Source organism: Monodelphis domestica, chromosome 8 (genome assembly GCF_027887165.1).
Source record: "Monodelphis domestica isolate mMonDom1 chromosome 8, mMonDom1.pri, whole genome shotgun sequence".
NCBI lineage: Eukaryota > Metazoa > Chordata > Mammalia > Didelphimorphia > Didelphidae > Monodelphis > Monodelphis domestica.
Genome location: NC_077234.1, coordinates 188,308,884 through 188,321,205, shown reverse-complemented (window position 1 = coordinate 188,321,205; position 12,322 = coordinate 188,308,884). Strand labels below are relative to the sequence as shown.

General features: G+C 38.8%; 1 protein-coding gene across 4 annotated transcripts in view; it reads left to right on the top strand.

Moving 5' to 3' along the window:
* Positions 1-12,322, top strand: part of SH3RF3 (SH3 domain containing ring finger 3) — a 629,698-nt gene that overhangs the window by 344,816 nt on the left and 272,560 nt on the right. For all 4 annotated transcript variants that reach the window (XM_007501218.3, XM_056808193.1, XM_007501221.3 and 1 more), the window contains exon 3: positions 10,405-10,500. In XM_007501218.3, coding sequence (XP_007501280.2) covers positions 10,405-10,500 — 96 coding nt within the window. The remainder of the gene's footprint in view (positions 1-10,404; positions 10,501-12,322) is intronic.

The window sequence follows — 12,322 nt, the reverse complement described above, 5'->3', positions numbered from 1 at the left end:
TCTCTTCTTTATCTCAATTAAGGGTTTATTGGGGAAAACAGGACAAGATAGAGGATAAGGTAAGAGGGGTGGGATTTCCCTATTATCTACAGTGAGTCTTAGGTTGGAGGATACTGAGAAAAATGGCAATTCAGTCACTATCATGAAACAGAGTCAGTTACAGAGAGATATATGGACTATTGTCCTTCTTCGCCTTCAAATCAGCCAGTCACCTCCAACTTGATTATCCCAAGTCCCAGAGATAAACCCAGCTTCTTCCTTCAGGGTCACCACCATCAGCCCAAAGCCTTCAGCCAAGTCCCACAAAAATCTTATTGTTGGATTTTGCCTTCAACTGTTTTCTGGTCACATTCCAAATGGAATTTTCCTTTGATTTACAGCTGACCCATCTCCAGCTTCTGTCTTTTTCATCCATGTCTCTTCCACAATACTTTCTAGCTGTGTGACCCTGGGCAAGTCATTTAACCCCTATTGCTTAGCCCTTACAGCTCTTTTGCCTTGGAACCAATACACAGTATTGAGTTTAAGACAGAAGATAGAGGTTTAAAAAAAGAAAAGGAAAGAAATAATAAATGCCATTTATGTAAGACTTTAAGATCTGCAAAGTACATCACAATGGCTAGAAACTTCAGAGAATCCCTAATGCATTATCAGTTGCCCGGTGCTCTGGCTATACCAAGCTTTAGATGTCTCGTGTTTTTACTATATTAAATGAGCAGAATGCAACTATTACATATAAACTACCTGCCATTGGTCCTCAAATAGTCATGAATGATAAACAATCTACAGATATGCTCAAGTGCCACTTCAACATTCTATACTCTATTCTTTCACATTCAAGTCAGGTGATTTCTAAGAAACATAAATGAATAGAGACTCAAAATGATGACTTCAGAAGCCATCTGAAGGTACAGTAATTTCAGCCCCCCCGTTCTACTCCCCAGCTCATGCCCTCTTTTGTTTAGAGTCAACTGAATGCTTTGGTTAGTCACTGCCTGAAAGCCTCCTCCACACTCCTATATTGGTACAAGACCTGCTCTCCTCTTAGAAATGTCTCATTGTCAGAATGCAAGTGAAAGGCAGATCTTTCAAAAGCTTTTTGCCTCTGTTGAAGAGGGGAAGAAAGGAAAAGGAAAATTCTCTTCCAAAATCCCACGCCTGCCTTTTGTTGAGAAAATAACATGAAATTGTGCCTCTGATCACCCCCTACTATTCATGGCAAGGTATTTAATGGAGCCATTAACTGCTATTAATGCACCAATACAAAGCAGTTGTAGCTCAGTAGTCAAGGCATCCTATACTGGAGATTGCAGGAAAGAAAATGATGGTTGAAGGAGCACAGAGGGTGCTCGCCTATGTTTGGTCTTACCCTCCCCATCTGAATTCAGTAGGCTGCCAGCTGGCAAAAGACCCTTGGAGAGAGAGTGGCAAGCACTATTCCACAGCAAGGGCTCTGGAATCCTGGACCTTGGGGGAATGGATATGTCCCTGGTGCAGTGGCAGCAAAGACCAGCAGGCTGCCTGGAGTGTCCCCAGTAGAAATAGAAGACAGAAACCTGTATACACAGTGGACATTAAATAAAAGGGAAAGACCAAAAGGACTTTGGGGACTGGCAAAGAATAAAAATGACATGCCGAACAGAATGTGTAGGCTTATTCTTTTTAAGAAAAAATGTTTTTCAATTATACATAAAAACAATTTTAACAGTTTTCTAAAAAGTTGAGTTTCAATTTCTCTCCTTCCCTCTCCCTAAACTATTAAGCAATTTGATCTAGGTCAGTAATAGCAGACCTTTTAGAGGAGTGGGTGATGTGAGAAATGTCCTCAGGCACCTGTGGAGAGGGGGAGGGGAGCAGCCTGACCCCGTATTCCTCTGGCTTTCTAGTAACAAACTCTGGCAAACTCTGTGCTGGGACAATGGCATGCATGCCCACAGAAAGGACTCTGAGTGCCCCCTCTGGCATGTGTGCCACAGGTTCACCACCATAGATCTAGGTTATACATAGGCAGTTGTGCAAAATGTATTTCCTCATTGGTCATGCCATGAAAGAAGATATATATATATATAATATTAATATATCTTATACATAATATATCAATATGTCTTATGCATAATATATCAATATATCACATACATAATACATTAATATGTCTCATGCATAATATATCAATATATAATTAGAATTAATATTTATATACACAATACAACATTAAGAAAATAAAGTGGAAAAACAGTATGCTTCCATCTGCCTTCAGACTCCATCAGTTCATTCTTTCTCTGGAGAAAGATAGCTCCTGAGTCATTTGGAATTACCGTGGATTATTGCGTACTGAGAACAGCTGAGTCATTCATAGCTAATGTTGTACAATATTGTTGTTTCTTTGAATGATGTTCTCCTGGTTCTGCTCACTTCACTTTGTGTCAGGTCATGTAAAAATCTATGCAGGTTTTTCTGTAATCGTCCATGAGCAGGCTTATTCAGTAGTACAGTTCTGATGTTCATTCATCTTTGCTTCTCTGTCAAAATATCACTTTCTGCGACTATGGCTGATCTGAGGCAGATGGTTGAAAGAGACAGATAAGTGGTTATACCATTCATAATAGTAACAATGATCACTAGACTAAGAGTCAGAAAAGTGACAGAATCCTGCCTCAAATACTGTATAATCCTGGGTTACTTCACCCTACATACCTTAGTTTCTCCACCTGCAAAATTAGAAGACTGGGCTCAGTGGCCACTAACATAGTGCCCAACTCATAAGTAGTGTTTAATAAATGCTCATTAATGACTTCACTTCTAAGTTGAAATTTATGAATGATGAACATGTGAAAAATCTGTAGCTTGGACTTTCTATGGGAACTCCTAGTGTAGGGGCTTCTCATACTAATACTAATCAGAAACAAATCTGATTTTTTGGGCAAGTCTTACGGAGGTGCTTAAAACACATAGAGTTTGATGGACTAGCCCAAGGTTACATCCCTAGCAAGTGTCAAAAGTAGGATTTGAACCCATATCCACGTCCAACACTATCTATGGTGCCAATCTAGATAATAACTGCCATTTCTATAGTGCTTTCAATTTCACCAAGTTTTCTTCCCATAAAACAGCTCATTTGGGGAGATTTTTGTCTTTGAAGAATTTTCAGGGGAAAGTCCATCTTATTGAAAAATAAATATACCAGATAGAAAATTAAAAGAGAATCTCAAATTCCAGTATTGCAGTAGATCCAAGCAACCTAAAGAATATTGCTTACACAGTGGAAAAGGACAGCACAGAATACATGGCCATAATAATGGCAATGATCTATCTGAGCCATCTATGAGAATTAGAGGTCATTAGATTTCCCCTGATCAAGCTGACATGTTTTCTTTCTATCAGACATACTTGATACTCTGGGCCAGAACTTCGTAGCAGCTTGTCTAGTAGCTTAGGGGACTGTATGTAAGCTTCAGGTGTTCTGGGCTGGTGACATCGTAACCCTGACTAGGTCCTTGGTGGTTGGGGCTCATGGTTTTAGCACTTAAGAAAAAAATGCTTCCTCGGGGTTGGGAAAGTAGGCGCCATTTAAAGAGAACCAGATTACGAGTTGGGGGCATATTTTTTGGTGCATGTGCACAGTCAGCTTTTGAGTTACCAAGTGACTACCCCAAATTTACAGTCAAGAGAAAAAAAATAAATTGTATAATTACTCTGGGATAGTAGATTCTTACTGTTCTTTTAGAAGCATGTTATAATGGATAGGGAACTACACTTAGTCAGGAGAATTGAGTTCAACTGAACTACTCCCCACACCACCACCACCCCTGAGCATATATAGTAGAAACATTATTTTCATTTTATAGATGAGGAAACTGAGACTCAGGTCAAGTGAATCACCTGTGGACACAGAACTTGTTGGAGAAGAGAGAGACTTCAAAAGACACATGGTTGATATTCAGTCATTTTTCAGTTGTGTTTGACTCTTTGTGACCCCATTTGGAATTTTCTTGGCAAAGATACTGAAATGGTTTGTCATTTCCTTCTCTAGCTCATTTTAAAGATGAGTAAACTGAGGCAAACAAAGTGAAGTGACTTGACCAGCATCACACAATCAGATTTCAATTCACTTCTTTCTGATTCCAAGCTAGGTGTGTTATCCATTGTTCTACCTAACTGTGATGCTCACTTAAATACCTTAAAATCTTGGTTCTTTCATTTCCTCAGTTTCTAGCATTTATTCTTCCATTCTACATCAGTGATATACTCTCAATTGCCATTATCCAGAAGTACTTTACTTCCATATTCATGATCTCCCCAAATTCCTTTATCAGAGCATAATCATTTATCATTCTTTCTTTATCAGTGCCTTACTGCCACTGATTTTGTTCATCATCCCTACTCTTAGTTCATTCTTTCCATCCTACGATTCTTTCCCAGGCGATCACTCCTATAATGATTATACCTGCCTGCCTCTCCCCTAACTCAACCTGTTGCTTAATCAATGCAAATCCCTGCTCTTCAGTAATTGAATCTCTTATTCTATAAGTCATTTCTTGTCATCCATAACCCTCATTTTCTCCCACCATCCACTGCTTCCAATGTACATTGACTGGAGTCAGAGAAGAGTGTTAAACTTGCTGATTAGATCCATAACACATAATCTCGTTTGGTTTTTAACCATGCAAGGTAATCCTTTGCACCTTCTTAAGTCATTCAACTGCCCTGATTCAGACAATTGATTCACAGAAGAGCTATAACAAAAATTTTCATTCCTCTTCAAGTCTCTCATAATATTCTTTCTTTGCACCCTCTCGCTAAGGATCTTGCCCCAAACTTCAGTAAAAATATTGAGGATCCCCATCAATTGGGAAGTGGCTAAACAAATTATGGCATATGATTATATGGAATAATAAGGAATGACAAACAGGTTAGTTTTTTTAAAAAACATAGAAAGACCTCCATGAAATTATGAAAAATAAAATTAGCAGTACATTTATCTACAACAGCAGAAATATTGTTTGAAGAGTGATTTGTGTATCTCCATCTCCAGAGAAAGAACTGATAAATAGAAATGAGCAAGATGACTTTACATATATTTATATCTTTTTGTCAAATGATGCCTTTTCTAATAGGGGAGGGGAGAAGGGAAGTTACCTGGGAATTTTGATGTAACCAATAAATAAATTTAAGTTGAAAAAAGTTGAGAATCTTCTCTGAGAGATCCTTTTTTTCTCCTCTCCTTTTTCTATTCTCAATGAGTGAAACATCTTAACCCACTCTCTCTTCCTTCAGTTCTATCTCTCATGAAACCTGATAAAAAAAGGTCTTTCTTCTACCCAAGGCCAACCTCTCTACGTGCTTCCTTATCCCTTCCCCTCAAATCTTCTCCAACAACTTACACACACTATTATTCCCATTTTTCTCATATCTTCACTCTCATACTATCCATTCACTCTCTCCCTGCTGCTTACAAATATGATTATGGTAGCTAAATAATTCAATAGTTAGAATACTAGGCTTGGAAACAGGAAGAACTGAGTTCAAATGTGAGTTCAAAAAATTCAGAAACTTATTAGCTACATGACCTTGGGCAAATCATTTAGCCTCTGTCAGTTTCAGTTTCCTCAACTGACTTCCCTTTGTTGAGTGGGCAGATGAGTACAATTTCTTCCAGTAGCCATGGGGCAATTAGAGCTTAGTCAGACACGGAAGATGCCAAAGTCATGCACTGCATACCAGGACATTATCAATTTTCTTGACTTTGGTCTTGCCACTGAATTTTGATAACCCTGCAAAAGAGAGTGAGGCTGACAAATTTGCACAACTCTGCCTCTACTTAAATCCAGTTCATGAACATGTCAAGACATCAGGCTGGGTTGTCATTGGTCCTCTATGAAAATGAAGATGAGGTGGCTCAGTGGATTGAGATCCAAGCCTACCGCTGGGAGGTCCTGGTTTCAAATCTGACCTTAGACACTTGCTAGCTTTGTGACCCTGGGCAAGCCCATTTAATCCCCATTGCCTAGTCCTTACTGCTCTTCTGCCTTGGAACCAATACCCAGTATTGATTCTCAGGCAGAAGGTGATATGGGAAATAAAAGATAACAAAAATAGCTTGCTTATGTGTGTTGTCTTTTCCTTTAGACTGTGAGCTCCTTCAGAGAAGAGACTGTCTTTGGTTTTTCTTTTAAAATATGATACTTATAAAGGAACACAATTCACTAAAAGCAGTCTAACTAATGCTGTGTTCAATGAGAATATTAATCTTTCTTGGGTTGAATAATGCCTAGTCATAGATAATTAATGCTATCTAATAATGTATTAATTTTTGTTAAAAAAAACTTTAGCTGCATCAAAACCCAGATCTAATTGCTTAGCATCTCTGAGAGGGGTAGATAAGGAAAAGAGGAAGACAATCTGAATCTTATAATCTCACAAAACATATGTTGAAATTTGCTATTACATGTAATTGGGAAAATAAAATGCCTGATTAAAAATCAATAAATAAAATGATCCTTTGAACCAAAGTGTAAGACACACACACACACACACACACACACATATATATGTATATATCCTTGTTAAATTCTATGTCGTTAGGTTTAACCTATCATTCTCATGTATCAAGATCTTTTAAAAACTTCACCGTCAGTTTATAAGCTATTATCTCAACTTTGTACCATCCAGAAGTTTAATAAACTTGTATTTTGCTATTCCTTTGACCAAACTGTTGACAAAGACATGGAATGGGTCAGAGCTTTGTGGTACATTCCTCATGACATTAATCATTTATAAGAGAAAGTTTGTTTTTATAAGATGAAGAATCTTTTAGTCTTTTTTCTCTCTCCTGAAGGGGAAAAACCACAGTTCAATCTTATTGGTTCACAAAAGAAGCTCAAAGCTAAGGGAAACGGTAGATTTTCTTTTAAAAATTTTTTTTAAATCTTTACTTTCCATTTTAGAATCAATACAATATGTTGGTTCTAAGGGAGAAGAGTTGTAAGGTCTAGGTAATTGTTAAAACTTAAGTGACTTGCCCAGGGTCAGGTGTTAGGAATGTCTAAGGCCATATTTGAACCCAGGACCTCCCATCTCTGGTCCTGGCTCTTTATGAAACCATAAGCTTTTGTTCTCAAAGGCAGCTAAGTCCTTTTTCTTTCTTTTTTAAAATTTCTCCTTATACAAAACTAAAATTTCTTTTTGTAATGGCCTGCCATTGCTAAAGATCTGACCTATAAAAGAGTCTTAAAGATTAAATAATGTCTGCCTATTTTAACATTCTTCCCAGGGCTTCTGGGTCTCCCTCTGGTTGTAATCCAGAACAAAAGGCCACAGTCACCAAAGGTTTTCTATGGCTTTGTTTGTTTGTGTGTTGTTGTTGTTATTGTTATGGCATTAGTGAAGTAAATGAATAAAAAGGATTCACTGGACCTGCTTTAGTGATTCTCTGTGACTGAAGCCAGTCTTCTTGTTTTTGTCCTGATGTTTACCAACAACAAAATTATTCCCAGTGATGAGAACCATGTTTTTTCTTGTGCTTTCTCTGTCTCTCTCTCTGTCTGTCTCTCTCTGTCTGTCTCTCTCTGTCTGTCTCTCTCTGCCTCTCTGTCTCTCTGTCTCTGTCTCTGTCTCTCTCTCTCTCCCTATCTCTCTGTCTCTGCCTATCTCTCTGTGTCTCTGTCTCTGCCTCTCCCCCTCCCCATCTCTCTCTCAATAGGTGCCTGCCATTCCCTCTATCTTTTCCCCCCTCTGCATCTCTCTCATCTGCTGTGTCCTTTATTTCCTTCTACCCCTTCTTTCCCTCTATCTTCAGTCTCCCTCTTCCTGTTTCCCTATTCCCTCTTTCCTTGTCTTCTCTTTCCCTTTTCTTCTTCTCAACTCTGTTTCTACTCTTCCTGTCTCTCCATCCCAGAGAAAGCAACAAAAAAATCTCTATCTCTGTTTCTCTCTGACTCTTCTTCTCTACCCCCCTCCAAGAAAAAAAAAATCTTAAATCATCAGCATCCATCTTGCAAGAAAATGCCAGTTGACAAACATAACTTTTTGGCCAGAGAACTGACACTATGTAAGAAGTTAGAGCTATATTCTTTATACAGCCCTACTATAGACATTTCTGGGACCTGCAGCATCCATTAAGGGAGGGACTGTGTTAAAATCAAGACCTTATTGCAGTGTGTTTATTTTTAAGTAGGGAGAGTTGAGATGGAAGAAGAGAAGAACATTATGATCCTCTCCTCTCCACCTGCCTCTTAGGCGAGCTAAAGGAGAAACAAGAGGATTTCAGGATGACAAACCATGATCTGATCTTCATCATCTCCACAGCAATCCTTAGGCACTCTTTTCCTTTTCTTTGCTTTCCTGACAGGCATGTCAAGGTGTCCAGGCAGTCCCTCTTACAGTTCTGATTGTTTTGCCAGGCCCTGGATGGCTGCCCAAGAGTTTTGAACCCTGGAGATCAACTCCAGTTGAGACAGCCCCTCTGGCATTACACTTGTCCTCTGCTGCAGATATTTCTGACTAATGGTGTGTAGTTCTGGCCTTCTGTGCAGACAGCTGTTGATGTGCTCTTGGGGGTGGGGGATGTTGAAAGGGCCTCCTGCCAAAATAATTCATCTCCCAATGGTCCTGCCACAGGAGTGCCTAAAAGCCTTGCTTTACCAACTCCTTTGAGTTAAAGTATTTAGATAATCATATTTTCCCATTGACATAGCTATTAGAAAATTGAAATTGTATTGCAATGTAAACAGTATTCTGGGAGGTACATGAGCCCCTGGCAGCGTAGGTTTTGTTTTGTTTTGTTTTGTTTTTTAGTTTATCACAGTATATAATATGGTAATAGCAACTAGTACAAGAGTGGTCTATAGAAGGGCTAAGTTTTAAGATGAAAGAAAACTTATTACGTGACCTACGTGTGTAAGCCTGGCTTAGGTGCAGCAATATGGTGCTGGGTAGTTGGAAAGAGGTTATTAAGGAAAGGATTCCAGAATCATGATAAAATAAACTGTCTATTTGGCCACTGTTGTCTAAATATGGCTTTTGTCCATGTCAAACAATCAGCAAACATTTTTAGACATCTACTATGTGCCCAACATTTTGTTGGGTGCCAAGGATACAAAAAGAAGAAAGGAAGAAAGAAAAGGATAAAAGGGAAGGAGGGAGGGAGGCAAATGGGAGGGAAGGGGGGAGGGAGGGAAGGAAGGAAGAAAGAGAGAGAGAGAGAATGTAAGAAAGAAAGAAAGAAAGAAAGAAGAAAAGAAAGAAAGAAAGAAAGAAAGAAAGAAAGAAAGAAAGAAAGAAAGAAAGAAAGGTAGAGAAGGAAGGAAGGAAGGAAGGAAGGAAGGAAGGAAGGAAGGAAGAAGAGAGGAAAGGAAGGAAAGGAGAGAGGGAGAAGGGAAACCCCTTGTTCTTAAGGAATTTACATTCTACTGAAGCAGGAAATATATATCAATCTATCAACAAACATTTAAATGCCTGTAATGTGTAAAACACTGTTCCAAGTTCAAGGGATATAGGTGTATGGTATAAATATATATAAAATAATTAGGAGAGGTGGGGAAGGCATTGAAAGAATCAGGAAAGTTTTCATGTACCTGTTTCTCTTTGCATCTCTTTTTTTGTATTTTCTTTATCTTTCTGTCTCCATCAACTCCTTTCTTCCTCTCCACTCATTTAACACCTGCTTCTGCCTGCCCTTTCACATGACCTGGTCCCTGCTGCCATGAAAGCCCTCTCTCTTCTGCTCAAAACACAATTCTGAACATGTAATATAGGTGGCAGTCCTGTTCATCCTCTCTTCTTTGACTCTGTTTTCCATCCTCTCATGAGAAGCTCATGGACTCATCTTTCCTCTTTGCCTCATACCTCTTAATTTTTCTCCCCATCTGTTTCCACTTTGTTCATTTCTAACTTGGTTTTGTTTCTTTCTCTAAAGAACTTGAGGGTTATTTAATGCATTTTGTACAAGTGACTTTAAACAAAGGGTGTTGGACCAGATTGTTTTCTTCTTTGTTTGTAACTAGAAACTTAAAATGCTTTATGCTTAGCTGACTACTTTTTTCAGAGTGGAAAAAAAAGTTTTCAATTCATTGAATGTAAACTGGGGGCTGATTTTAAACACTGACTTGCCAGCACCATGATACAAACTAATATATGCTTTCCTGTTTAAAAAAACCAAAACAATCTCAGAACAATGAGCACATGAAGAAAAGGATTGGTCAGCACTCATATGGGCATATATAAAGTTAAGTTGGCCAGGAGTCTTTTCTTCCTTGTTCCATATAACTGATTGTATAATGACTGAATGACAGCACAAAATCTGATTTCTGATTAAGCAAAACTAACCCAACCCTTTCTTTTTTTTGTATGTGTCTCTTTGTGTCTCCCTATGAATGTATATACTTATTTGGATCCTACCTGTTTTAGGATGAAATCTTGACTGTCATCAGGAGAGTCGATGATAACTGGGCAGAAGGAATGCTGGGAGATAAGATTGGAATTTTCCCTCTCCTCTACGTGGAGGTAAAGTCATACCTTGAGCAGGGCTTCTTTTTTTTTTGCCATTGTTGTTTGTCTAACTAGAAATAGGGGCAACTTGACTTCGGTGTTTCATTTCCTAAAAGAGAAATAGGTTACTCGGGGAAGACTCTAAAGTCTAATAACTACATGGCTTTGGTCCAAGGCTCTTTGTTAATCTGCAGAATAGCCCCTCTGCTAGCATAGATTGAATTTGGAGGAGCTCGGGCTACAAACCATCTTCTGACATGTGGGAACTGAGGACAGTATGCCCAGGTTGGGTACACAGTATACTCTCAAATGAAGCTCTGTCAACCCAATTGGAATTGTGTCCTTTTTCCCCAGGTTCCCATTGATGTTGCCATTCTTCTCCAGGTCATCGTCTTGATGATTACATATGTATATATTATATATATGCATATGTGTATGTATATGTATATTTAGGCATGTATATGTGTATGTATATATGTTTTTAACATAGAGGCATTACTTTCCACTGATTCTTCAAATAGAGCTGAGTCTCTTGTTGCTAAGCTCAAAGGGAATATTTTCTGCACTGCCTGTCCTTTTGGGGGCTTTCTGGGAGAATGTGAGTTTTATGAAGGTGATTAGCAGATTGACAGTTACCAAGGTGACCTCTCATATAATTTCCTGTCTGTTCCATGAGAATGTTTCCCAAACCTCCAGCTTCCTAGTGGCCAATAGGTGTGACCAAATGGGAAATAGGTTGGAAGTTGTGGCCACGCTCTATAAATAACTACAGTTCAGGTTGTGTTTAAAAAAGAGAAGCTATACATTTGCTCATCTATAGATTTAGACCATCCTCATCTAGTGGCTTATTTTTTTCTTCTTGTAATCAAATGAGGGAATATTATGTTACCCCACATTATTCCTCAAATATAAGCCCTTATTCCGTTTCAGTTACTCCCATCATCAGAGTCATTTAGAGGCTGTCCACAGGTCTATGCATCTATCTCTCTACTCCTTGTTCCACTCCCCCCACTCCCAACCAGTACTTTTTTTTTTTGAGCTAGCATTTAGTTAGTGTTTTAAGGTTTTGTAAAATACTTTGTATATGTTATCTCATTTGAGCTTCTAACAATCTTTTAAGGTAGGCATTACTATACCCGTTTCACACAGAGGAAACTGAGGCAGGCAGAGATTAAGTGACTTGCCTAGGGTCAGAAAGGTAGTAAACAGGATTTGAACTTGAATCTTCCTGGCTCCACATCCAACACGCTATCAATAGCACCATTGATCCAGTACTGGTCATTCTTATGGTCTTTGAAGCGATAATCTTGAGACAGACATGAACAGCCTAGGTTTTCTCAAGCCTCACATCTGTGTAGTGTCCTTCCTTTTTCACTCACCAGGAGTTTGGAATTCTGCTCTCTAGATCCTCTGTTCCCTCACAACTCTGCTGCCCTTCTGGGTCCTAAGCCCACAGCTTTAGAACCACCCCTCACTTTCACTTATCTGCTGAGTTAGAGATACCAACTCCGAAGTTAGAAGTCTGAGTTCTCCCCAAACACACTGGGAACGCTCCACAAATACCACATCCTCCCCATGTTGGTTTTTCCATTTGCACAATAAGACGCCTTTCGTAACTTTCCCTCCTTTAACTAAACTGCTATTCAAATCTCAATCACTTTAGATCATTTTCATTTCCTAGATCATGACAAGAACCTAAAGTCTTGGTCAGTATTTCTATTGTGGCTCCTTCACTCAATTTATTAATCAAGAATGTTATAGAGACAGCATTCTAGAAAGATATAGACTTATTTGGATAGACTCCAAAGTCAGCCTCAATTTTCTAATTCAGAGGGAA